Source organism: Acromyrmex echinatior, chromosome 18, assembly GCF_024713525.1.
Source record: "Acromyrmex echinatior isolate Ae372 chromosome 18, ASM2471352v2, whole genome shotgun sequence".
Taxonomy (NCBI): domain Eukaryota; kingdom Metazoa; phylum Arthropoda; class Insecta; order Hymenoptera; family Formicidae; genus Acromyrmex; species Acromyrmex echinatior.
Window position 1 is genome coordinate 1,123,030 of NC_141869.1, and position 27,578 is coordinate 1,150,607.

Consider the following 27,578-nt stretch of genomic DNA (forward strand, 5'->3'; position numbering starts at 1 on the left):
GTATATCGTATAAATAAAATTATAAAATTATTTAGTGCAAATAATTCTAGCTTTGCTTTTTTAACATACTTTGATTTTTTTAATATTTAATGTAAAAAAAAAATCAATCGATTTGCTTTGTCGATTTTTCTTTTTTTAAATGTTTTTTTTTAACTTTTGTCGTATATGTAAAACATGAATAGATTTTTGCTCGGAATATTTGGACCCCAATTTGCTCTGGTCCTCTTGACATTTTGTTATTTGCGATCACACAGATATTATATAGCGTTACATCTGATATTTCTAACACGAAGCAAGTATCTGCAACGTTACCGTTGTTGCAGTTGCTCTTACATTCACATAAACAACATTATTCATTCTACTGTTATCTAATTAGATCTCTCATTGTTATTATAGAATATTCGCAGCTAATCGTCTGCATATTCTTATCGGCAGCACGTTGGCAGGAATTTTGTTGGAAAATTTTTTATAAAATTAATCAATAAAATTAGACCGTAATTGTGGATATCATTATCCCACTGTTTGTATAAAATTATACATTTGTTCAGCAAATTTATTTTTATATATTTAAAGCTACTTTCCGCTAAAATGGTCGAAGGTAGGGTTTACAATTAATCGTGTAGGGTGGTGTTCGTTGCATGTCTCTCAACGATTTGTCCGCCCGTATAAAATTCCGTTCTGCCCTGCCGCGCTTGCCGTGGCACCGATAATTAGGAATCGTTTACGTGATATCCGATTGTTATTACAAGGTGCATCGACCTACCAGATTTCACGATCGTTTGATATCATCCCCGTTTTATCGAACGACCTTAATACTAGTCGCCCCTTTCATTCGACGCGGCTAATTGTCTTTATAACAATGCAAATAAAATCGTAATAATAAGATTGAAAATAAGACCGTTTATATTAGATTACTTTAAATACGAAGCGCCACTACGGTCTGAATTTTAAGATGTTGAACTATTATACATATTTATTTAAATCAATTAATTTCAGAAATTATAATTGCGTGCCGATAGGTTGTCGGACTTTCAACGCAATCAATCTGAAATATTAATAATCCCTCTCAAATTTTCCAAATTTAATCTTAAAAAATCGTAATGTCTGAGTATATTAAATATTTTGTAAGAAAAGTTTAAATCTATTATTTACACCATTTACAGGAAACGTACGATAATCTTTGCGCTTAATTTACTTAATGATCAATTGGCCCCAAACCACCTGAATCATATTATTACAGATTATCTCGGTAATTTGGAAATTACCGATATTTATAATTTATGTTTGCTTTTGACTAATGATGTTTAATTTTGAATGTTCGTGAATGACTGGGGGGGGGGGGATTCTCGAGTGGATGAGAGAAGAATTTATGATTTAAAGCGTGATAAAATTGTTGATTTAAAAACGTTAACAATAATATAATATGGTTATAATAGCTAATAACATAATTGAATGTATCGTTTTCGATATAATATAAGTCGACACACTTTTGATGTTGATTTTTCCGACTCTATTTCAAATGCCCAAACGCAATTTTAAAGGAATGATTTATGTGACATGATATTTTTGTCATTTTTCCGATAAGTACGTTTTGTGTCTTAAAACATTTTCTTTACTTATTTAACATATTTTTTGGATTTACTTGACAATATGATAATCAGTGAAATATTACCGAGCATTGCAGGATACTTGATATACAAAAATATTATTTATTCATTTACCTTATTCTCCATTTGCCTTGTGTACTTTAATTGATTGAATCGGAACAATTAAATTATACTTCTGAAGCACATCGGAAGATATTTAATAGGATATTTTGGAATATTTGATTATAGATATATATATATCTGTATCTTTAAATCTATACGCGGATAGAAACGAATATTTATCATGCCCTATCTATTTAATCACGCTCCGGTTGTAAACAACGCAACGATCCGCTTGCGGATGCTGCGCGTTCCGATCGGCGAACAAATCGGCGCTGATTAGTCGATACATGCGTCGTGTCGCGGCGCGAACGAATGTCGGATGTAAGTGGATGTAGCTGGTGGTTGAGCGGGCAAATTAATCGATTGTCGACGCTCCATCCGTGTCATCTGTCACACTGCAGCACAATATGCGCCGCAACAAGAAGCGTCATCCGGTTTAGTAGCCGACTAAATATAGTGGATACATCATTCTTGCGTGCGATAAGCGCGTTCGTCGTGATCCGCAATGGAAAAATTCAATTGGATGAAAAATTGCGGGCACCGTCGAGAGTGATACGATTATAGCGTTTATCGCGATCGCACGTGGAATATTAAGAACGAATGAAATCGGAATATAGCGTCCAAAGTATAAGAACGAATGAATAAATTTAATTAAACATGAGAAATCTTATATCCCGTCAAAAAGTGAATCTTGGTGCTTAAATATTTCTGTGTTAATTTATATACGTATTTAATTCTGCAAATCGCGCGCCAAAATCTTTTTCGGTCTTAAAAAACGCAAGCATGAATAGAATCAGAGTAATAATATCGCTTATTGATCCCTTCAAATCCCGTGTAACGTACATGAATTTGAAGATATTATTCATTGATTCGATATTATTTAATTCTATCATTGGAGTGTATCTACTTTCAAAATCTCGTGGAGTAAAATTTCACTCGAAGAGATTTCAAACGACACGTCAAGATGAACTGACACGATATTAATCCGAGGAACGATTTGTTTTAATTTGTATCTTATGAAAATTGTGAATCAATGTTTGTGAACTTCTTTGTTTGAGCGTATTGATTATTGCATTTCTGTCAATCTGCGAGTGACTTACTTTCAACGATGTATTATATTCTACTTTTTCGCTAAAGATGACTCCAAAGTGAGCCGAAACGTTCGATACGATAAATGAAGACAACCCCTGAGTATTATCTGCATTTCCTAAGTCTTCGCTCTTACATCAGCGTTGGACTCTCATTAGCCTTATTCTGAATTTCTAATTATTGTTTTTCACTCGAAGAGACTGAAAATTGAGCCAGTCTTGAAAAAAGAGTGGCAGATTTTCATTCTTTTTAGAGCGAGATTTTTTTTTTAAATGATATTCACTCCAAACTCTCATTCCAAAAGAGTAAATCTCGCTCTAAAAAGAGTGAAAATCTGCCACTCTTGAATAAGAGTGGCAGTATTTTCACTCTTTTTTCAAGACTAGCTCAATTTTCAGTCTCTTCGAATGAGATTTTACTCCACGAGATTTAAAGAGTACATAATAATTTATATGTTGGAAAAAGTCAAAATTAAAAATTGTTTAGTATGCATTACTTATTAAAGTGTCTTTGAATTAAACAAAATTTTTTTAACATGGTTCCCTTTCAGCGAATACTAACCGCTGAAAGCCGCGTCCCTCACTTAGTGAATAGGGGATCGCCAGCTTTTAGTAGCTGGAGGGTAGGAGGGAAATAAAATATCTCCCGCGGACCAACAGTCAACAAACCTATGGAATGGATAAAACATACGGAAACGTTACCCAAGTGGGAACCCAGCTGTGCTGGAAAATCCATTCTTCTCGGAGGCTGGCAAGAATCTTGGGAGGGGTGGGGGAGGGTCAACCATTGCTGGGAAGAGTTCCATCAAATGTGAACTCTGGTAGATTTCGCTCTTTTTCACTTAGTGGTTATCCTTTAAGTCTATATGGCAGTGATAACCAAAACAAAAATCCTTCGAAGATTATGACAAACCAAGAAGTAAATCTAGATCATAAGATTCCCTGAACGGTAGTACCAGGCAAGAGGAAAAGACCACGTACCAGTTCTGAAGCACCTATTGGAAAATAAAAGCAGATAAAACTTAATATCTACTGGCTCAGCAAACCAGCCCACGTTAAACAGCTTTCTCCCCCTTGGTGATGAGAAAGAACAAGTTGAAAACGTAGAAACCAAAGAAAACCCAATTAAATCATCGCCAATATTCGTTAACAGAGTCAGTAATATGCAGTCTCTCATCCTTTTACTAAATAAACACGCAAAGGTAAATTATGAAATCAAAGTTCTCCATAATGAACAGATTAAAATCCAATTGAAAATTTTCGAAGTTTACTCTATAACTATAAAACAACTAGAAATTAAGCAAACTAAAATCTATACATATAAATCCAAGCAAGATAGGAGTTTCAAGGTGATGCTGAAAAATATGCCCTCCTCGGTTCATGAAACTCCCAACTTTCACTAGAAAATAAACTTCTCTTATGCATTCTTAAACCAATATGGACCTATGGTCTACCAGCTATGGGAAACAACAACCAATTCCAATATGGAAATCCTTCAAAGAATTCAAAACTCTCTGCATAATTGTCGATATCTTCTGATTCGTCTCAAATGAAAGAATCCATCACTTGGGTAATTCATTCTTGAAAGAGGAAGTCGTGAGATTGTGATACCAATATGAAACGAGAATGCAATTATACGCCAATCAGCTGGTTTATGGATTGATGGACAAGACAATCTTTCGCAGACTTGAAGAGAAGAGCGTCGCAGGATCTTCGTGTCACTGGATCCTTCCGTGAAAAACATGAATCACTTACTTTATTGCTGAATGTCCCAACTTAGACAAAATTGCAATACAAATGAATGAAAAAAAACCATGGTTCCAATAAAATCATGTCTGAAGGGGTTAAACTAACGAAAGAATACATTGATTTCTTTACTAGCTCAAGAAGCTTCTTAGTTAATTGATATACCGCGCGTGAACTGTTGTATGATATACTTATAAAACTAAACGAAGCTTCGCAATCGCGCGTTATAATCTCGCTCCTGGGTCAGAGGACAATTTATCGATGCGCTTTTTAATGTAAGTACGAAACGAAACAACGGCGACGCGGGCAAATGTCAAAGTGGGCTTCGCCGTGGCCTGCAAAGAACAATCGGTTTTCCATTCGAACTCCATTTAAGCTCTCGATTATCTGGCGGCGGTCCAATCCGTGCCACGTGTGCGCGCGAACATGTTTGTAACCGAGTTAAATTAAAATCCAATTTGTTGCAATAGCTTTCTATATCAGTCGCCGCCGGGGAAGGTCGGCTGATGAGAATAGGGGGTCACACGCATAGCGATCGCTTCATTGGCGGCGAGAATCGCATAACGTATTCGTGCATTGGAATTTTGCATGGAATTGAGCTGTACTACTGACAATGAGACGAAAAGTCGAAGAGTCGAAGAGTACTTTTAATTTGATCGCGATGTAATTTCGTTTTCATGACGATATAAAATAAAATTTCAACGAAACACCATTCCTGACTCTCTCGGATTCGGTAGACTAATTTCACGGGAAATAATTATTGTGAATTCGCGTACTGCGTTTGATCGACTTTAATTACAGACGATAATAATGTGTAGATAAACAAAAGTGCGAGCGGAAATTCGTGCGCGTGCGTTTCTGAATTTTTAATTGCTATTTGTCTCTTGAAGTTGCGTTTCGTTGCAATGAATAGTTCAAGGATGAACGCATCGCGTTACAGTATGACCAGTTTGTTTTACATTTGCACGAAAACTAGGGTAAACCATACAGTTAACGAACACCGCACAGTCATTGTTTGGATTCATGAGCTTCTAATTAGGACAATCTTTGTTACCACGTTAATTTTCTGTCCCTACGACGATTTCTGTTCTCAAATGATGATAAATTTGTCTCTTCAGATCTAGTTGAATTTTTTTAGATACTTCAACAAATTCGTTATTTCTGTATAATTAAATATTTTGTTAAATGCAATTAACGGATATATTCCTAATCATTTCTTTCTACTAATTCCATTTTTATTGAATTATAAATTGAAGATGAATGAATTAGAGTAATGTATTTTCAGAATGATAGTTAATATCTTTCAGTCGTATTGAGTACAAATTCTAATTTCAACGAATTATATAATATTCATCTGCAATTTATAATTCAATAAAGACGGAATTAGTAGAAAGAAATGATTAGGAATATATCCGTTAATTGCATTCAACAAAATATTTAATTATACGGAAATAACGAATTTGTTGAAGTATTTAAAAAATTCAACTAGATCTGAAAATAATTTTGTCGGGCATTAAAATAATTATGTAGGACGTTAAGCAATGGAAAAATTCAATCTCCAAAAAGTTTTGACATTCCAGTAATTAGTTTGAGTGTTCCGCATAATTATTTGGATGGTTCAACAAAATTATTTTCAGATCTGTATATAATTCAATTTTTACTTCAACAAAATTATTCTTTCTGTGTGCAAATTTTGAGAAATATTTCTTACACACATTATTTTCCTTTAATGAAATCGATAACAATCTATTTTTGTATTAATAAGATGTTAAGGTAATTTCGCGTACAAATACTACACGTACTATTGTTTTAACATGTTTCCGCGACAACGCACATAACTTTTTATTACGGCAGTAACGTTTACAGTACAAAAGGTCCAGAAGGTGCGAGAAAGTAGGACAAGCTCGATTAGAGCGCTATGGTCGTTTCCATCCTGGACATATTGGAAGCAGTGCTTGAAAATGGCTCTCGTTATGGGTCGTTCTTTTTCTTTATCACGCAATAGAGAAAGGAGGGTTGTAATTTCTCTTCCGCCACTTATTCCAATAACTCTCTCACTAACTACCGTTCATCTTGCTTATCTATTGAACGATTAATTAATTTTCAATAGCAACTATTTTAAAATTATTGATAAATTTTCCATTCACGTAATAAATTATAATATTCGAATAATTAGAAAAGTGATACTGGCGGCAGAAATAAAGTTGCGCATTGAAAGAAGTAACCAGGATTTAATGTCAATAAGATTTTTATCATGGTGATAAAAAAAATAACAGATGTTTTTGCCGTTGAAGATAATTTATTAACACACCTAATATTATAGGGTATAATTTATTAATACACCTTCGTGACGCTTTTATTACTAGTAAGGTTCTTATTGCTCTATTAAGATGAATTTTACGTTTTTCGCGTCTTAAAATGTATATAGGGATGTTTGGAAGGTCAAAACGATGTAAATGAATGCTCTAGGAATATATAGAAATATAAAGTAATAATTGACAGAAACAGTTCTTTATTCTCTCTCTAATATGCATTTTATTATCGACCAAATATCGATATGACAAAAATAAAGAAGTATGAATCTGCGCGCGACATTGGCGCATTCGCTCGTAACCAAGTTCTTGGATTGAAACTCATTTAATCTCTCTAAAATCTCATAATTAATCATACATGTGTATGTACAGATCTGTTCATGCATGTGTCTGTATGTTGTGTATATTTTTATCTCATGTACGTTCGCGTATCAGTTCGCAAACGGTCACAGATTCGGTACAGCGAGTGAATTAATAAGCAGCGAAGGAATTAATTGATCATTAACATTAAAGACAATCGGTCACATGATATCTACGTGTCTTTCGTCTCTAGAAGCACACAAATAGAAGAAATCTCGCGTTCTAAATTCTTATCTCAACACACTTTGTCTTTAGCGACTATCAAACCGCCCACATAGAGGCACGTTTCTGAAAATACAAGATAGAATGAGAAGCGCCCTTGAAGTGTCTCTCTCTCTCTCTCTCTCTCTCTCTCTCTCTCTCTCTCTCTCTCATTCTCTTTCTTAAATCGCATCTCCTTTGAAATTTTTGCACATGTCGCTCGAAATACTTTTCGTCAGATATCAAACGCGTTACTAAAATATAATCAATCTCGATTCTGTCTATAAATCTAATCTTTTTTTCTCCTTGCGCGCGAGAAATAAAACCACTTTGAATCGATTCGCCGCTTTATTCTTTTTATATACGGCATGCTATTAAAATTCATTCGCCTTTCCGTTCTATCGCAAAATTCGTGTTTGTACAAGGTGCTGCTGCTGCTGCTGCTGCTGCTGTTGCTGCTGCTGTTACTATACTGCTGCTGATGCTGTCACTGGACAACTAGTCAGTGATGGGAATTCAATTAATCGCAATTAAATATTTTTATTTAACGGGAGGATTTGAAATAAAAGAGAATTACCAGAATACTTACCGCCTACTGCTATCTATTGATTGGTAGAACATGAACGAAAAGACTTAATCTCGAAGTTCGTTTACGGGGGCAAGACGTGTGTGTGCAAACTTTGCTACGTGCTAGATAAATCAGACTTGTTCGAAACGGATGTACTCTCTGTTCTTGCAACCTTGGCCAGAAAGTTCGAGCGATAATTGAGTCGTATGAATAAAGTGGAGCGAAATTCCTTTGTTCTTATTTACTAAAGGAAATTCTCCGACGAACGTGAATAAAATGCGCTTTTACTTGAATTCCTCGAATAAAAATAAATATTTAAAGAAGAAACATATTCAGGCATCACAAAATTAAAAAATTCACTTTTCAAGGTAGAAAATTATAGAGAAAATTGAAAGAACTAATTAAACGAAAGCACGAAAGAACGAATTGTATATTATAATTATAAAATGAAAATTTTACAATTTCAATGAAATATTATAACGGGAATATTATCGCGAAATTAAAATATATCAATAATATCACATGTAAGACATAATTGCAATTTTTATATCATAGATATAATAAAATACTTGATTAAGAGTTTCAAATTTTTGGTATTTATTTTACAACGCGTATTGATATTAGATTTTGTTGTTGATAAAACTTCTCGAAGAAACGTTTGTATTATTTGGATTCCCATCACTGTTCGATTACACGCAAAATCCGAGATAAGAGGGACGCGGAATATTGATATTTAAAGATATTTAGTTATATTAATCTGTCCCTGTCTCCTGAAAAATACAGGGAGAAGCGGAGAGTTTTATCGACGAATTAATCTCGCGTTGTATAGAAAGAACATCGAAGACATCGATATTTCATCTAATTTTTCTCTCTCTCTCTCTCTCTCTCTCTCTCTTTCTCTATTTCACCTTATATGATCTAAATACATATTTACAAAAACCTTGAAAAACGAACGCTAATCTCGTAACGTTCGCGGATGCAGCAGTGGTCCAAAAGCGGCACGTCAAAAAGCCAGACCAGCTGATGGACAGAATTTCCATTTTCATGGCAATTTCGAACGGATCGAATGTTGACCCGTAAATCATTAATTTGTATAGGTGAATTACGCGTTCAGGTTTGATTTAGTAATTGTATAGCAATTTATTATAATTACACAGTAAAAATATATAATATTCAGAATATATAACGTATATATATATAGCATTATACGAAATATATATATATATATATATATATATATTTCGCATGGTGCTACGTTGTCGCGGTTAATGATAATTAATAAAATATTATATCAGCGCTATAATGTTACTACAAGCGTGTAGAAGGATTGCGACTCGTTGCGCATTCTTTGCGCAGAGAAGGTACCGTATAATTCACCACCATCATCCGTGCTTAGCCCTCCGAGAACACCGAGCTCCTTATCGGTTACATGCTCTTACCAACTGGAGAAAGGCGGCCGCTTTGCACAGCTGCTCTGTTTCAGGATCTTTTTATTTTTATCTGACGACTATAGTTCCTGCGAAGGGTAGTTACTCGGCGACACGTAACCGTACTATCGACCGTATGCAAATCCACGACCTATACGCTTTTAAATATGCGTACTGTGAACATATATTTTTAAGCATGCACTTTTTTTTTTACGAGATAAAAAAATAATTGTACAGTTTACTATAACGGTTTTATTGAGACGAAAGATGAAAAGCTGAAAACAAGCACTGCTCGGCCGATTTCGGTGTTCTTAGGGCTAATGCTCCAAAAATTTTCGACAAGGCCTGATTACGTCCGCCCAACACTGTCTAGACATTCAGTAACCACTTACGGAAGCTTACTGATGCATCGTCAACGGCACGATTAAGATCTTTTTTTTTTTTTTATATTTAAAAAGCCTGGCCAACTTATCGTCGTCTCGTTGCGACTCTCATGAAAAAATACTATATATTATACACACGTATTTATATTTTACGCACTACATGATTGAATCGTGTGTTCTATACAATAGATCAATCGATCGTCAAAAATATTTTTAAAAGCGACCGCGCAGTCTCACGGCATCTTATATGTATATTTACAAAAAAAAAAAAAAAACAAATTTATCATTTTACGCGTATAAGTACCTCTTAACCCCTTCGCGATTATCGCAGATTCGCGCGTGCATTTATTGTGTCTTCAGTTTGTACTTCACACTCCTACGAATTCAATTTTTGAAAGATTTTCTACGCTAACATTATAATATTAATATAGTACACTATGCTATAGCAATTTTTGAAAATTTTCTCTGTATTGTACAAGTTTCATTCGAGAAAATACGATAAAATCTCGCCGGATTATTCTCGGAATTTCGATGAAGTCATCAGGATTTTTTAGAAAAGCTGCATCTCTTCTCAGAGTCGATCGTGTAATTGTCAATTAACTCTCGAATATCGACTGCCTGAAGAATCGTTATCATATACATCTATAACATTAAAATTTATTCTCACATAAAATGTTCTAAAAGTTAGCATCTATAAAAGTCTTTAATTTCGGCCATTCCAAAAATCCGCCTCATCGAAATCCAAAATCTCGGCGGTAGAGAAAAATGGGAAACTACGATCCAAGCGTTGATCTCGCAACGCGATTCTATTATTATTATTACAGAATTGTACTCTGCTAACTCGATTGTATATTCTCGTACGAATAATCTCAAAAGTATAACTGGCAAACGCTCCGAGGACAATTCAAGTAAATAGAACTGCAGACACATAAAGGCCGAATGGTTATAATTTAAGATTGCACCTTTGTTTTAATATACCTTATTAATTCGCATTATTAATTCGCTTTAACTTAGCGAATATTTTTCATTTCGCATCTTTTTCACTGTGGAGCGAGCTTGCTTCGCAAATATTAATGTTTCAACTCTCAAACAACAAAGGTTATGATTCACCTCTCTTAACAATGTCCAGCGTATTAAAAAATGTCACATTGTCATTAATATATTAATGATACAGTAATTATGTATCTTTAGTCACTGAAGGTACAAACGATGCTTACCGCATTCATTGTCAAATATAGCGCATGTGAATATAAAAGTAGGCGTCATGAAAAAGTTTGTCCTTTTCAGAGTTAGTTAATTTACCCGGTTCGTTGTTAAAATTAAAAAAACAAAAAGGATGCAAAGAACGATATTTGCTGAATTTTGACTAAATATCCATTTTTATAAAAAAAAAAAAATTATATCTCTCGATATACAGCACCTTGTTTCATATCACTATGTCCATCAGATTCTTTCTGCAGTAGAGGAAAAGGAAGAAACGAATACTATATCAAGCTAATTGCCATATTGACACATAAGCGAAACAGTACAAGGAGCGAGTGATATTTCTGTTTAACAAAGATAGCACGTGACATGCGACTCTGAGTTCAGTTATGCAACATTTATGCTTAATAATTTGATCATGTTAAATATAGTGTTACGCGACTCTAGGCAGCAATGTATAATATATATAATTACAATCTTATGGTTTCTTTCTGTATAATTCAAGTACTCATTTCTCACTGATTTATTATTTAAACAAGGTATCGGATTTTTGTTACAAAAAATAAAATTAATCGATAAGTCGCACATCACGAGCTGTCTTTATAAGTACATTCTCGACCATTTAGGCCCGAGTTTTGCGAATCAAATTTACATAAGCTCTAATACGATATCGATATTATCGAATCATCATAATCCTCATCAGTAAAAGGGACAGTGAAAGTACTTATCCCTTTAATACTGTTTCGACAGAAGCTTATCACTACGTTATCCGAATGCATACCGTAAATTTGCGTTTTAATATTTTAATATCTCGTTAAGCTTCATTAAGAAAATTCATCCGGTTTTCTCGTTTAATTTGACGTTAACGTTTTTATTTTTGTCATTGTAGCGGTTTTATCCCTCGGGCGCTTTTTCTAACTTAGCGAACAGCCTGTTATTTAAATAATTGATTTTCTTGCGAGCTTTGATGGGATTAATTCTTTATTGCTCGTTACATCCGCGATATTTCAGGTCAAAGCATCTGACTGCATCGCAAATGCCTATTCTATAAACGCGTTAAAGGATATATCGATTAGCGAAGTAAACACACGACATGTGTTCATCACCGACCCACTACGACAAAATTGAGTGAAATTCTCTAAAAGCTGTATCCCTAAAGAATGACTCGAATATTATCTTTATCTTCATCTCGTTTTTTTAGCCAAATTACATTATCATTATTTATCTTACGTCATTTCATTGATTATTAAAAAAATTTGACTCTCCAAACATGAAAATAGTGTTTTACTCCTCCTTTTTTGTTATTTAAATATCGAAACGCGCGTTATTGTTACTCGGGTCATTAACTTACGACTTAAAACTTAAGCTGTATAAACTTGAATCTACCGCTTTTTGTAACGCGATTTACATTAACGAGTCGTGTGAACGTAAATGTTAGACACACGTTCTTAAAATCATATTTACAATATATACAACAAATAACTTTTTATCTTGATCACTTCTGCGTTTAATGCCACTTAGTGTGATTATTGCATCGATCCATTTCTCTTGTTCTCGTTCTTTCTCTCATACTTACTTTCTCTCATACTTTCTCTCTCTCTCTCTCTCTCTCTCTCTCTCTCTCTCTCCTTCTAGCAAAATGTAAGCGTAATTACAATTCGGAAATTCACAGAAACCGAACGGCAGTCGGATCGCGTTTTAATGGGAGGAATTTTTGAACAAGGCACAAGTATTGCCTGTTATAAAGATTAAAAATTGCAGGCTACAAAATTCATCAATGTACATCATTTTTAGGTCGCGCGCGCATTTAACGACAATATGCTTTTTTTATTTTTTTAACGATCTTAGTCAGATCGATGAAATATTTAATCGCATGTCATTACGACAAAAAGATTTGCATAAGAAATACAATAAAAATGGATAAAATGCTGTTATAATATACGTTATATTAGTATATAATATATATTATAATAGGATTATATATAATTTATATTATTATATAATAAATGAAAAAATTCTTTGATTAAATGAATCTAACATTATTAGATGATGAATAAACTTTTTATTTTGAAAAAAAAAAACTATCATTTTAAGTATCTTGCGGAATGAAGTAATGCTTGTGCCTTGTAAATTTAATGAGCAACGCTCTCTCGCGATAAAAAGACGTAATAAAGAACGTGAATAAAGAAATATTTCATTTTTTTGCGTGTAACGTATCGCCTACGTTTCTATCGGCGTGTTAACTATAAGCTTCCAAGTTTGTATTCCTCCGCAATAAAGAGAGCCGTTCATTTTAAACGGTTATCGCATCGAAAATTTCGCAGAATTGTTAGCTGACCGCGATTAAGTAATTCTGGCTAACTTAATCGTCAGCTTAAGTTGTTCTCATTCTAAATTTTCTTCATCTAAAACAGTAACATTGGGTGCATAAGTTACCGTTGGATGCGTATAAAAGCCGGCGTAATAATAGTAAGGGTCGTTGTCCTCGTAACCCTTTTGATGTCTCTGCGACGCTTGCAGTACCTTTTTATAATTTTCAAGTGGTAGCACCATTACTTTGTGGGAAATCGTTTGCACATCATTTGAATCGGTATGCTTTGATTCAAACAAACCGCCCTGTGAATAAACCAATTACCATCAGTTTTTATATACAAATTTACTAATTTATAATATAAGAATAACAACACACACACAATTTTTTCTTGCGATTTTTTAATATATTTTTTCAACATATTTTAATCGTAAATTCAATTAAATTTTTAGTATACTTCTATTTTTAGGGCTCATTTATTCATTGCAGTTATGATATTGACATTGTGATATCAAAAAATAAATATATTAGGTGTTGGAATTAATTCGTAGCGTTTTTTAATGAAAGAATGTTATTTATTTCACATGAGCATTAAAAAATACATTAATGAAAGTACTTCCCATCACTTGTAAAACGCTACGAATTAATTCCCACACCTAATAATTTTCTTGTATATCAAAATTTATTTGATACATCTATAGTGCAAAAATAAATTGATATGATTTTTTCATTTTAACGTTATAATCCAATATGATAGTAGAGAATGATTAAGAGCTTTAGAAGAATAATTCTGAAAACTTGTACGCTAAGCACATCTTTTTTAGCTATCATATAAAAGAAAAATTACCGGAGGATTTAGGCTGCAGGGCGGTTGTAGCTCCTCGGGACGGTAGAACCATTGAGATCTGACTCTCATTTCTAATTTCTGATTTAGCCACAGCGACACAATCTTGCCGATGTAAGGTTTTTCATGAGGTTTCCGATAGGAGTAAAACAATACGCTGTCGCCTATATTTATCGTTTCTCTGCCGCGTCGTATAGCTGTGAAGTATTGATTTCCGCCAGATACTCGACTGCTGCTTGCCCATTTCCAATGGCGTTTGTTAGGCAACATCCGGGCTATTGGACTGGGAGTCTCAACAGGATTCGACGGGTTGGTCACAGTTGTTGGATTAGAAGCGCGATTCTTTGAACCTCGACTCGCGGAGCTGTTGTTCGTCGAAGTCTGTACCATTGAAGCGTGTCTTGTCAAAGCGCGATTCGTCGTTGTGCGATTCGTCGAAACACGATTCGTTGTTGTCCGATTCGTGGAACCACGAATTGCCGAAGTGGAAGTCGTTGAAGCTTGACTTGTAGTAGCGCGATTGTTCGAGACACGATTTGAGGAACGATTCGTCGGTGCCTTCTGCTGAATCTTTAGCTTCTTTTTGACGGGTTCTGGTGGTTCCTCAGGTTCTGGTGGTTCCTCAGGTTCTGGTGGTTCCTCAGGTTCTGGTGGTTCCTCAGATTCTGGTGGTTCCTCAGGTTCTGGTGGTTCTTCAGGTTCTGGTGATTCCTCATCGTCCGCTTGGACATCTTCTGACAATTCTTCGGACTTTGTCTGAGGCTCATCGCAAACTTGATCGGGTTCCGTTTCTTCCGAGTCTACTTGAGTCTGTTGGACAAGTTCTTCTTCTTCTTCTTCTTCTTCTTCTTCTTCTTCTTCTTCTTCTGCTTCAGGCCTTAACGGAGTCTGTTGAATGGGTTCCGATGGTTCTGATTCCATTTGAACATCGTCATCTTTTTGGACTGGTTCTGATGGTTCTTCAAGCTCTGTTGAAGCCTCGTTATCTTTTTGAGTAGTTACTAATGGTTCTTCAGTGTCATCATCTTCCTCAGATAACCTCGTCTCCTCGATAGCGGAGAAACTTGTATTCGGCAAATCTGTAATTGCTTCTTCCTCATTCCTCTGTTCCCAGCTGTTCTCTTGATTGCTAAAAAATATTTTAAAATTTCTAATAAAGATATGAGAGAAGCTCAAAGCAAAAGTATGATTAATTCATAAATGAGAACACTTATTTTAAATATGATTTTGTATTCAAGATAAATCTTATAAATTAATAATAATTATATAGTTATATAAATTTGAATCTCAGTTTATAATCTTTGTATGCGCAACACATATTATAGTAAATAAAACTTTTCTTATCTTTGATAGTTTGATATATTTTATATAAATTTATATGACAGATTATAATAATATACATATGTACGTACCTTACACTGTTCGCGTCACCAATACCACTATGATGCCTGTGTTTATGTTTTCGATGTTTTCTGTGTTTATGCTTTCGATGCTCTTTACAGGACCTATGTTTTCTGTGCTTTTTCTTGCCTTCTTGAGCCTCTAGTAGCTTCCTATTCTTTTTTATTTTCTTCATGTGCTTCTTTTTGCGGTATTCCGTACCGCTTGTACTACTCGTTTCAACATTCGTTTCAGTCTCAACCTCGGCGCATTCGTTGGTATTTGTCGATTCTATGTTAGAAACGTATGGACATGTGGCGAAGCTATTGTTGCTAGCTGCTACATTCCGAGATGTCGACGGAACGCTGTGACTGTTTGATGTAGTGCTCGTGGAACGCTTGTCTTCTGAAGTTGACGTTTGCCGTCGTCGTTTGCCCAATGAGAGTAGAGGATTCGGATCGTACACTATAGATGAAAATAAAAATGAGAGATAAATGCTGTTTTGTAGGATAGGAGACTATATACATTTTTATTTAAGCGACTTAGGGCCGGTTGTTCCATCTTTTGGTAAATTTTACCTGTTGGGTAAGTAGCAAGATTATCCAATTACATGAGCGGATTATCAGATTTACCTCACAGGTGGAACAACCGGCCCTTAAAGATGTATATATGTGAGACACGTACCTACGACAGGATAATTGGGTTGTAAAAGTCTGATGTCGTCTAAGACAATTAAACCACTGTCCCCATCGTCGAATTCCACAGTGACAAATTTCTCGTCGTGTTGTGGATCAGGTACTATAGGTTTCACAGAAGTTCCCGGATACAAGCATCTATACTGTTGACTCCAATACGCGCATAGTCTCGTACCAGGTGGTAGCTCTTTCGTCGAACTCGGACACACTTCCACAATCTGTGATAAAAGATTTTTATCTCTCAAATATACGTATATTTCATATTTTCTTTCTGTTACATTATTAGATATCAAAGGAACAATAGTCAACTCAATCCCTTGAATTAAACAATATTTTAATATTTTTAACTTCCATGTGTCAAAATGTAAATCAAATTTTAATATAAATAATATTTAAAAATATTAATATTCCGGAATTCCATTACGTCAAAGCGTTAATGAGTACAAATAAGAATTAGTCAAGTTGAATTGTAATATTAATCAAATCTTTAATATTAATATTTTTAAGTGTATTATTTAATATTTAATATTTTAAATGTATTATTTAAATAGCCTCGTTTTTATATGTGTGCATATGTAACTCGTTGCCTTATGATTATTTTATGAGTTTTGTATATCAAAATTGATTGTTTTTTTTTCTTTCTATTGTCTTGCATAATTGACCAGAACATAGATGAACATGATGAGAATCAGTGTTTGTTAAATTTAAATTCCAATCAGCGTCAAGTTTTTATTTCATTTGAACTATAATCGGATAGTGTAAAGCCCTAGACATAATAAGTCTGTTTTTTATTGCACTGTGTGTATCAGTTCAGAGAGTGCAGCAATAAAAAACAGTAATATAAGGCAACAGCGACAAGAACAACGATAGGAATAGCATAGAAATAAGCGATATGTAATTGTCGCTTCTCGTTGCACAATATTGCGAAAGAAATAAAAATGCCAACCAATCTGATCTCGTATATAGCCTGTACTATATTCTTCGATCTGTTTCAAGGTTATAGCACATATAAACAGAATGAAAAGTCTGATTGGTAGACTATAAGGCGACAGACACAAAATTCCAACTCGACGGAAATTTATCGCTGTTGTTTTATTTTATATTCCTATGCATTGACATATGCATTCCCGATGTTGGATTCCTTTGTTTCTATTGTTATTGCTATCGCTGTTATCTCGCATTATGTTTAGGGTTTAATTTATATAGGCAATGATTTAAAGTAAGTTGATGTTGGCAGAATCAGTTCCAAAGTTAAGTCGAGCCTTATTACCGCATCTTTTAAGATCTCTTCTCTGGAGTGAATATGCGGTCTATTTCCACGTTCACCATCTAGCGTAATAGCATAAACATCAGGTGCTTGTACAGCACTCAGTCTGCCTGCATAGAAGAGACCGCCTATCGCCATGAGAACTCGCAGCTGATCGATGGCCAGATGAGCAGACGTTAATTTGCATCGGTTGACAATGCTTTCAGAAGTTCTCGCAGCTGCCTTAGCGCACTGTTTGCACTCCAGGGATTTGCGCCGCTTAGACTCTTTCTTATCACGATTCGGCGATTGCGACGAACTGGATTTCCGCTTCTTTTTCTTCGACTTTTCGTGTCGTAATTTTTCCGGCTCCTCCGACTGTTCTGCAGATTCTGTGCATTCTGTCTCCTGATATATAGATGAAATTTTATGAGAAATGTTGTATCATTTTTTCTTATTTTTTGCTAATTTTGTTGATTCTATCTATAAAATGATAAGTGTACACATTAAAGCACTAAAATTGTACGCATAGCTTTCATTAGTTGAAGATACTATTTTATTTAATACTCACATCAAGAGAGAGATAGAGAATTAAAATAAGATTATTTTTAATTTTTTTAATTTTTCTAATTTATATATATGCTTTTAAAAAAAAATTTAAGTATTTTTAAGTTAGGAATTTATAATCTTAGAGATATTTGCTAATTCTTTTTAAATTATTTATTACGAAATTATATATTAGGTGTTGGAATTAATTCGTAGCGTTTTTTAATGAAAGAATGTTATTTATTTCACATGAGCATTAAAAAATACATTAATGAAAGTACTTCCCATCACTTGTAAAACGCTACGAATTAATTCCAACACCTAATAGAAATTTATAAATAAGTGTAGAAATGATTTTATTACCTTGACAGGGTTTTGAACTACAGGTTCTTTAGGTAGAACATTTTCGGGTATCGTATCGTTCTCGTCGTCCTCCCAATTTTTTACTTTCACTTCCGCTTTGAGCTTCGGTTTTATTTTGCTGCTATGCTTCTCAAGTTTCACTTCTTGACTTAGCTTTGCTTTTTCGGCAATAATCGAACTGATCACATTTTTGTTGTGCAACGGAGTTTGTTTTGCTGGCTTTGTCTTCACTTTTGTAACTTTTTGTATCTTAGCTTGTGCCTTCAGGGAAGAGACTCCTGATTTAAATGGCAACGGAGTATAGCCGGTTTTATTATTTATACATTGCTGAAAATAAAAATCGAATTATACTTATTAAAATCTACAATAATATATGGTAAATGTTTAAAAAATTTTTAATGATAAATCTTGATAAATTACCTTTGTTTGTAGGTGTCTATTTTTTGAGGATAGTACATAACCCACTAGAGAACTCTTACTTTTAGGTTTCTTAGCAACGATTGTCTCCGTTAAATGTCTGACACTACCCGAGGTACACGTGAGCTTTCGTGGTCGTCCTACTTTTCTCTTTTTAGAAGCGGAAGTCGAGCTTGCGACAGTCGGTGCTGGTGATGACGTATCGTAGCCCACCTAAAGATAAAAAATAAGAATCACATTTCTAAAACTTGTAGACTTGCTTTTTACACTGCGTTAGTAATAAGATTTGAACAGTAATAATCAAGTGAATAAATAAGAAGATTAATATATAAAATTATCTAGAGATATATTAATATACATACCGTCCCCGTACTTTTTTCGTCATCCTCTGATGTTGCTTTGCCAGGTAATACTGGGATTGGTGATGTCACGGGCGGTACTGATATCGGAATACTGGGTATACTATCCAAAAGTTTTATATGGCTTCTGGGCTCGCCTAATTTCACGAGATTCACGTTACATTTCGGCATAGTTAGAACAGCTGAAGTCAATGGCGAGGATGCATCAGGTTCCGGTGATCTTGATGATCTCGAAGGTGATTTTCGTGACGGAGAAGTCATAAAATCTTGCGCAGGTGGTGATGATAACGTCCCGTGGTCGGAACTAAAAATCAAAGTCATTAATAATCAAATTATCTAAATTAAAACAGAAAATTAGTATGAAAAAATTTACTATATTCTAAATTAATGGATTTTAAAGATGAAGAGGTTTATCCTTAGTATGTATTTATCAAATTTACAAAAAAGATAATTTTTTTAAAGAACAGTTTTGCTGAAATACCTAAATATTTAGCTAAATGATCTGAGAATACATATAAAAAATAAGAGCATAAAAAACCACAGCACAAGTTATAGTTTGTGATATTTAATTATTATTATTAGGTGTTGGAATTAATTCGTAGCGTTTTTTAATGAAAGAATGTTATTTATTTCACATGAGCATTAAAAAATACATTAATGAAAGTACTTCCCATCACTTGTAAAACGCTACGAATTAATTCCAACACCTAATACATTAATTAAAACATTAAACGTTTCGGCCACAATCTGGCCATCTTCAGTAATTCAATAATATTCTTAAAACGCAGAGTTACATCTAGTTGACATTAAATTCAGTCGAGAGTTGTAATTAAATAAACATGTTCTTTTATATGTGAAGATGCTTCATACAGTAATGTTACACCGTCAGTTGTCATATCAAGAAAAGTGTAGAACAAGAATTTCCAGATTCTAAATAAAATTGTATATATTAAAATCTTCTAGTCGGAATATAAAGAAATAGAATCATTACCTGTTTTACAGCAAAAAAACCAAACGATGAATCTCGAGTATTTCTTTTACACAGTTAGAATTTTGTCGTGACATTATGTGTTGTTATTTGTCCTATCATATATTTTACCACTATTTATATATCTGAGTCAAAATTTTTAGAAAGTTCTAGAATTGTTTATTAACAGAAAGAGACATCCTTCTTTAGAAGAGGAAAATAAACCTCAGGCAAACCTTCCGTGTCACTTTGCTTATTGATACCACTTGTTTGTCTTTTTATATGTATCATTTCCGAAATTCTTCTTTTCGCTAAAGATTGTTCTATATCTAAAATTCTTATATTATCCCAATCCAATTCATGCATCTCATTAATACGGTGACGTGAAACCACAGAAATTTCGGAAGAAGGTTTTCTTATATCGGCCTTATGTTCTTTAATCCGAGTTTTTAATTTCCTTTTGGTTTGGCCAACATAAGACGATTCACAGTTTAAGCAATTAATTTTATAAACTACTCCGCATTGGTCATCCTTAGGCAAAGAATCCTTTCCTGTCTTAATAAATGTATTCAATTTATTCATAGGTTTATAAGCTATATTAAAACCGTACACATGTGAAAGTTTTTTAAATTTTTCCGAAACTTTGCCCAAATATGGTATCGTGAAAAATTTTTTTGAAGTAACATTAGAGTCACATTCATTATTAATTTCTTTACGATTTTGATCTAAATTAGTTCTGTTTTCCAACGTTTTAATTCTATTATTTATTGTAGAAAATATAAACTTTAAAGGATAACCATTACTTAGAAACGTGTGAATTAATTCAGAGATGTTTTTTTCATGAAATTTAGGATGGGATAAGAATAGAATTCTATCAAATTGCCCAATAATAACTCCCCTTTTGTGTTCTAACGGATGATTCGAAAAATAATTAAGATATCTCCCAGAATTGGTAGGTTTTTTATAAATATCGAAGATGATATTTCCTTCCTGTCTCATTAATTTAACATCTAGGAAATGTATGCCGTTATCATCGCCAAAGTCCACAGTAAATTTAAGCCTTTCTGATGAGAGATCTGAGAATAATTTTGTTGATGTAAGAATTTCAAACTAATTGCTAGAATGTCAAAACTTTGCAACGTTGTTCAACTTATCATGCTTGAGTTTCCTACGTAATAATTTTGATAATCCAACAAAATTATTTTTAAATCTTCATCTAAATTTTTAGATATTTCCAAATCATTCTTTTCATGCATTCCTCCAAATAAATCGTATATATTAAAAATAATATCGAATTTTCTGAATCATATAATTTATCATTTTGATTCACACTTACCTAATGGAAGAATGACTTTTCTTCCGTGGTCTACCAGGAGTTTTCTTGTCATCTTTTTTAGGAATCAACTTAGAAAGCTCCTTTTGTTTCTCTCTGTATTGTCTCTGAATATCCGCCATTCTAACTCTCATGTCTAGCTCTGTGGCGTTCATACTTGGCCAGTCGTCTTCGTTATCGCGATTTCCTTTCTTGGCTATGAACTTCTTCGCTTCTAACTTTGTTCGCGCGTTTTTATAGTCATGGTTGTCCCTTGCGTCTCTCTCTTCGACGGATGTTTTACGCTTGTTATTTCTAATTTCGCAGCTCGTTAACTGTTCAGACACGACTTTTGACTCGAATGTTTCGCCCTCCGAGTCCAACAGATTGTCTTCTTTCGCGAGCTTATCGTAAAGCGCATCAGTACTTTGTAAATTATTGGATGTTTTATCCGAAAGAACTTGGAGATTTTTAACAACCTTTGTATTGGAGTAACACTCTTCATCGTCTCTGTTGAAAGATTGTTCTTCTGAGCCAATAGTTCTTTCGTCGTTGATTTTATTGACCTCCTCCTCGGAGAAATTATCAATGTTATCGATACTCTCTTTTATTTTCAAAACATCTTGTTTTCTTTCGTTAATTTCCATTGTCTGTTCTTTGATATCTTCCTCGTGATAATTTAGCGACGCATTCTTAGTCTCCTCTTCGCTGTCATTGAGTTTGAATCGTTTGGAACGATAATCATCAGTCTCTATATACTTTCTTTTGTTTTCATCTTTTTCGAGAGAACCGCTTCTACCCAGATTCAACAATAGTCTACCGGCATGTGAGATTTCCTCCGAACTTTCGAGGTTTAATTTCCGGGGAACCTTGTCGCCTACCTCCATAATTTGTTCGGCCAGTGCACAGAGTAATCCCAGGGGACTGCCGACGTTGTTGTTATTATTCTCACTCTGCTGACTTACTAGTTTGCTTCTAACAGGCGACTTTTCGACATCCGTGTCCAGTTGCAAATGTTCCGGCTGGCCGATTCGTTGTTCCAACTGTTCGATGCTGTTTGACAATAATTCAAGACCGCTCACGTCAATGGCAGGCTTTTGCCCCTGTATTCTGGACTTTGTCTCCGAAGACACGTCTTCGACATGATCGGACTTATGGATCACATTGGGTCTTGAGAATGGTTGCACCTCACAGCGCCAGACAGTCTTAGGCTTAACGTAAGCGGTGATATCATGGGAGACATTCTTCTCGTTTTTAGCTAGCAATTTTTTATCCTCGAATGCCTTGATATTATTGTTGTTGCTCCTGCTGTCATTATTGTTCTCGTTAAATAGACATTCCCCGATCAAATGCCTGTCATTTCGAGGCGAATGTCGTCCCGATTGATTGTTAATATGTTGCTCCGATATTGCAGTTTGCGAGGAAGAGATTTCGGTATCGGTCGTGCCACTCTCCAAAGAATTCTGGCATGATCTTAGAAGGTGCAACTTCCTCGGTATCGTCTCAGAGTATCTCTGCTGCTTGATCTCCACGTTTGATCTTTCCATGGATTCGTCGATTCTTTGAACGTTAGGTATCGCAGCTTCTTGCAAAGCCGCCGCATTTTTCTTCAGCTTTTCCACTACGTTCTCAATACCTGGATGATGGGACTTCTCCACTGAGTGTCTTTTCGTTATTTCTTGCGGTGATTTCTCACAGTTAAATCTAGATCTGTCACTAGTGGACGTTGGCTCGCACTGAGATGATTCATAGCACACTTCGTAGCAACTGTCGTCGGTCTCCTGCTTGATAGCTACTTGTTGCACCTCCTGATCGTCGCAATCAATATTAGGCATGTCGAAAGACTTAACTGTGATTTGAGGCCGGGTTTCGGCGTTTGAGGTATTTCGGTTCTTGTCGCAACTCTCGCAATTGACTCTTGGCGATTCCGTCGAATCAGCTACGTCTGACTTTGTCTCGTTAATCACTGGTGCATCCGATGTTTTAGAGCACATTTGACGGTGAATGTCAATATTCTCCGAAGCAATGATTTTCGATTCGACCTAGAAAATAGGACGATTCTAGATATTATATTATCGGAAAATACATCCAGAACTAAACGATTTACAAGAAAATTATAACTGTATACATAAAATTATATATTGTACATTAGGAAAAAAATTTAGTGCTTTAAATAAAATTAGCATTTTTAACAGCAATCAAATATTTTGTTTATGTAACAGAAAATTTATTATATAAATTTTTAGTATTATATTATTTTTTTGTTCCTTTCAGCTTTTTAAATAACAAAAATATTTATTAGCAATTAAACAGTTCAATTGATATAATTAAACATTTTCATTCGGTACATTTTAACCAATTACTTTATTGTTACAACAAAATTTTGATTCATAAAGCAAAATATTTTTCCTAGTGTAACACAAGATTACATTGTTTTATTTTATAAAACTTAAAAGGAATTAACTAAAAATTTTTAATTAAAGTGTACCGATCAAAAATATTTGTTTATATCAAATATACATCGTTTGTTGATATAAACAAATATTTTTGTTATTTAAAAAGCTGAACGGTATATTGAGGTGAATTAAATGTTTTGTTACACGAACAAAATATTTAGTTACTGTTAAAAATGCCTCAATTAAACATTATATTTGTTTTCTAGCACAGAAAATTTGAAACAATTGTTAGCTTACCTCCTTTTCATGGATACTAGGATCTTGCACAATATTCTCCTCGTCTTTAGAATAATCATCTCGTTGATTTATGTTGACGTCTCTTCTCCTTGCGAAGAATTCCAAATTCTCATGGAAACTATCACAGTTTTCTTCAGTGATCTCGATGATCCTAGCGCCGAGTCTGCTGCCCCTGCTGCAGATAGGCGTGATCTTGTCGTCCTTGCAAACTTCCTCGTCAACACGAGCATCTTGCTCAATCGCCTTCGCAAGACCTCTCCCATCCTTCGCCGAGTATTTAGCGCAATCGGCCATATTAATGATTGTATTCTCCGCCTTGTCTACTTTGGTTACGATGCCGCATACGGTTGGATTTACAGTAGTCGTAGTTGTCGTGATTCTCACGACGTTGCAGATCCTCTCCGTCGGCGATGGCACGATCTCGAAATTCGCAGCGGTCAGATTCGTCCCCGTGGATTGGGACGCGACTTGGCGAGGACTCAGATTCTGCTCCTGCTTCACGAGAGTCTCTTGCTTGTCCTCGGTGTCTTCGGGAGCATCGGTTTGATTCGAGGCATCCTGAACCCCGAATGACGATGGTTCGATCGCATGAACCGTCGCCGATATTTCCGGAGGTGGTGTCAGATATGAGACCGGCGATGTGGCCTTTGTAAAAATTTCGTTTCTTATTATTAAAAAAATTTCGGAATCTCTTAATGAATGTCTTTCTATTTTATTGCATTACTGCAAAACGTTTTCTCTAATTGCTCGTGCATAAAAGTATCACGAAACAGATGCTAACAGAAATTTTTTTTTTTTTTTTTTTTTTTTTCGTATACGCTCTTGTATGCCAGCGCTCTCTAATTTTTTTTAAGTCAAGATTCAGTTATTGTTCCGCGCAGATATCGCAAGATTCGTGTGTTTTGCGCGAGGAAAAATTAAAAGAGAAAGACCTTCGGGTGAGAACGGGGGAGAGGGAAGGCGGGTGCAGTGAAGTGCGGCAGTAATTACGTCAAACTCCGGGGCGCGGTCCAGCCATTCGCATAATGTGGAAACGTTGTGGCACATTGTATTAATCATGGACAAACCCGATTTGCATCGCTATCTGCATAGATATTGCGCCGGCCGGCCGACCGGCCGGTCGTTCGGTCGTGCAATAATTCGCGTTGCGCGCTGCATACCGCGCTTCGGCATAAACGTGCATGGTGTTTAAACCTGGTGAAAGGTGATGTTACTTATATTACCTGTGACCTGCAATGCGTAGTAGTAGGCTCGGCTTGGCTGATTTGCACCAGCGCCGGCGCTTGAGGGTAATAATGCAATGTGGTAACCAGGGCTGCGTCCGGTACCAGAGCGCCCGTCACAGACGTCATGGTTTGCAAGGCGGTCTTCGACGACTCGGTGGACGCTGCGGAAGATTGGGAAACGTCTTGTGAAATGAGCGGTTATGAAATAAGTTAAAAATAAAACGCTGCATAAGTATCCAACCACTACTTAGTCCGATTGTTTCTTCCGGAAGTTGGGAAGTAGGAAAATTAATTTCAACTTGCGGTGCTCTTCGTTTTTTCATTATGCAGCGTCTTAGTTGAGTAGCGTGGGATATCATCGGTAATATTGTTTTAATAACGTAAGACTAAAGATCGACATTTTATAATTTTTCATCTGATCTGAAGATGACCTAAGGTCGAAACGTTTATCGTCTGTATTATTGCTATCTATTGGCTTTTATTCTCCTTGAATAATTATTTTTAATTTCATTGGAAAGCTGATATTATAGAAAGTATTTTTTTAATTCAAGAAATTTAAAAAAGTGTTAAAAACATGTAACACTCATAGTTCCTTATATTCGTTTCTTTAAAAAAAAGTTAAGTTATTTCCTTTGTTTCGAATTCTCTTTCTCCCTGTTGAAAGAATGGTCTTACGTACTGATTATGGTTGTTGGACTGTTGCTGCATTCCGTCTCAATCTTTACTATCGGCAGCGCGCTTTGTTGTTTTCTTTTGTTCTCGGTCAGCACTAATCGCGCGCCGCCGATATCACCCAGAAGTTGTATCGAGGGTGGAGGCGGTGGCAGCAGAAGTGGCGGCGGTGCAACATTATTGTTGTGGTTTGAGTAATTCGGCCACACTAGAGCCTGCTGCATTTGTTCTGTTGAAAGAAACACGTAAAAATTGATTTCTGCCGCGCGCGCGTTAAGAGGGATACGTTTAGAATTGCATTCCCGCATTTACCCGCAGCGTGAATAAGGAGAATGTGTCCGGTAGTTGGATCGCGAACTAACTGTAATCCACCTTGCAGTCCAGAGCCCATCTGCGGAAAGCCGACCGGCTCCGTTGGCATCGCTGTAAAAGCAATATCAATTTCTCATCCTTTGTGGAACCGTGAATTAATTTCGATTGTTTCATACATATTTATGTTGTACTTTTTACAAGGTTGCTGCAAAACTGGAAATCGGGAGAATGTGAGGGAAATTGAAAACGGTCGGGGAAAAGTGAAGGAATTTTTCGAAAAATTAAAATTCTTCACTTTAATATATGTATACACCACACTTGTGTGTGGTTTTTGAAAACTACCAACTTAATAATTAAATGTAAGCTTTACATTGCTGAATTATTCTTTCAACAGAATACTCAATGGTTTCCAAATCAAGAGAAAAAAGTTTGAAAATATTATTAAAAGTCGGGGAAAATAATGAAATTTTGTCTGAAAATCAGGGGAAAAAAATGGGATTTTAAAATGAAGAATTTTGGCAACTCTGTTATAGAATAATTTGATTGGGCACGCTTTTGGCTGCATAAAAGTTTAAAAAATACCCGAATTATTGATTTTGTGGATATTCTCTTTTTGTTTCAGTAATCTTTCATATCGTAATTTTAATATTTGTCCCAGGAGAACGAAGAGATTATTACTGTTGTTTTTATTTGAACATCTATCGGAAGAGCGTAAAAACGTTGGTTGGTTTTGCAACTTGTATGCTTTAACGCGTGAATTTTTGTCCATGTCTGAACGCCTATCGAGCGACGAATTAAATTAAACGGGTATGCGTGAATGATTTACACGGCGCGAAAATACGCGCGCGAGCTGCAGACCGGGCGATGTAGTTCAGCGTTATTTGGATAAATGTCACTCGGTCAACGAGGCCGGGGAGGTCAACGCGAGGGGTGAATTCGATCCAAAATTGTGTAGGGTCGTTCGTTAGTGGCCCAGTTAATCCCTCACGCCGATAGATGCGATATGACATACGCACATTGCGAAATGTTAATTTCATCCTTTGTTCATTGATACGAACCGTTTGCGTCGTAAAAAATGAACGTTATGCAAATTTACGTTCATGTAGGTAAATATTCTCATACGCTTCTCAGTGATACGCGCTACTTTTTCATCAAATTTTACTTTTGTAAATAATCAAGTACACACGGTTTGTTAGCACAGAACAAATATGATTTAATTAGCGTTAACCGAATTTTAT

General features: G+C 35.2%; 1 protein-coding gene across 5 annotated transcripts in view; it reads right to left on the reverse strand.

The window, feature by feature from the left end:
• Window positions 1–7,038: 7,038 nt before the first annotated feature.
• The window catches only part of wge (BAH domain and coiled-coil containing protein winged eye), a 59,135-nt gene continuing 38,595 nt past the window's right edge, over window positions 7,039–27,578 (reverse strand). For all 5 annotated transcript variants that reach the window (XM_087415821.1, XM_011063775.2, XM_087415822.1 and 2 more), the window contains 13 exons: window positions 26,341–26,451; window positions 26,036–26,257; window positions 25,354–25,517; window positions 24,131–24,775; window positions 21,462–23,479; window positions 19,162–19,462; window positions 18,803–19,012; window positions 18,383–18,709; window positions 17,498–17,881; window positions 16,217–16,445; window positions 15,565–15,997; window positions 14,156–15,281; window positions 7,039–13,613 (listed from right to left, as the gene is read on the reverse strand). In XM_087415821.1, the coding sequence (XP_087271947.1) occupies window positions 13,383–13,613; window positions 14,156–15,281; window positions 15,565–15,997; window positions 16,217–16,445; window positions 17,498–17,881; window positions 18,383–18,709; window positions 18,803–19,012; window positions 19,162–19,462; window positions 21,462–23,479; window positions 24,131–24,775; window positions 25,354–25,517; window positions 26,036–26,257; window positions 26,341–26,451 (6,401 nt within the window). In that variant the 3' untranslated portion in view covers window positions 7,039–13,382. The remainder of the gene's footprint in view (window positions 13,614–14,155; window positions 15,282–15,564; window positions 15,998–16,216; window positions 16,446–17,497; window positions 17,882–18,382; window positions 18,710–18,802; window positions 19,013–19,161; window positions 19,463–21,461; window positions 23,480–24,130; window positions 24,776–25,353; window positions 25,518–26,035; window positions 26,258–26,340; window positions 26,452–27,578) is intronic.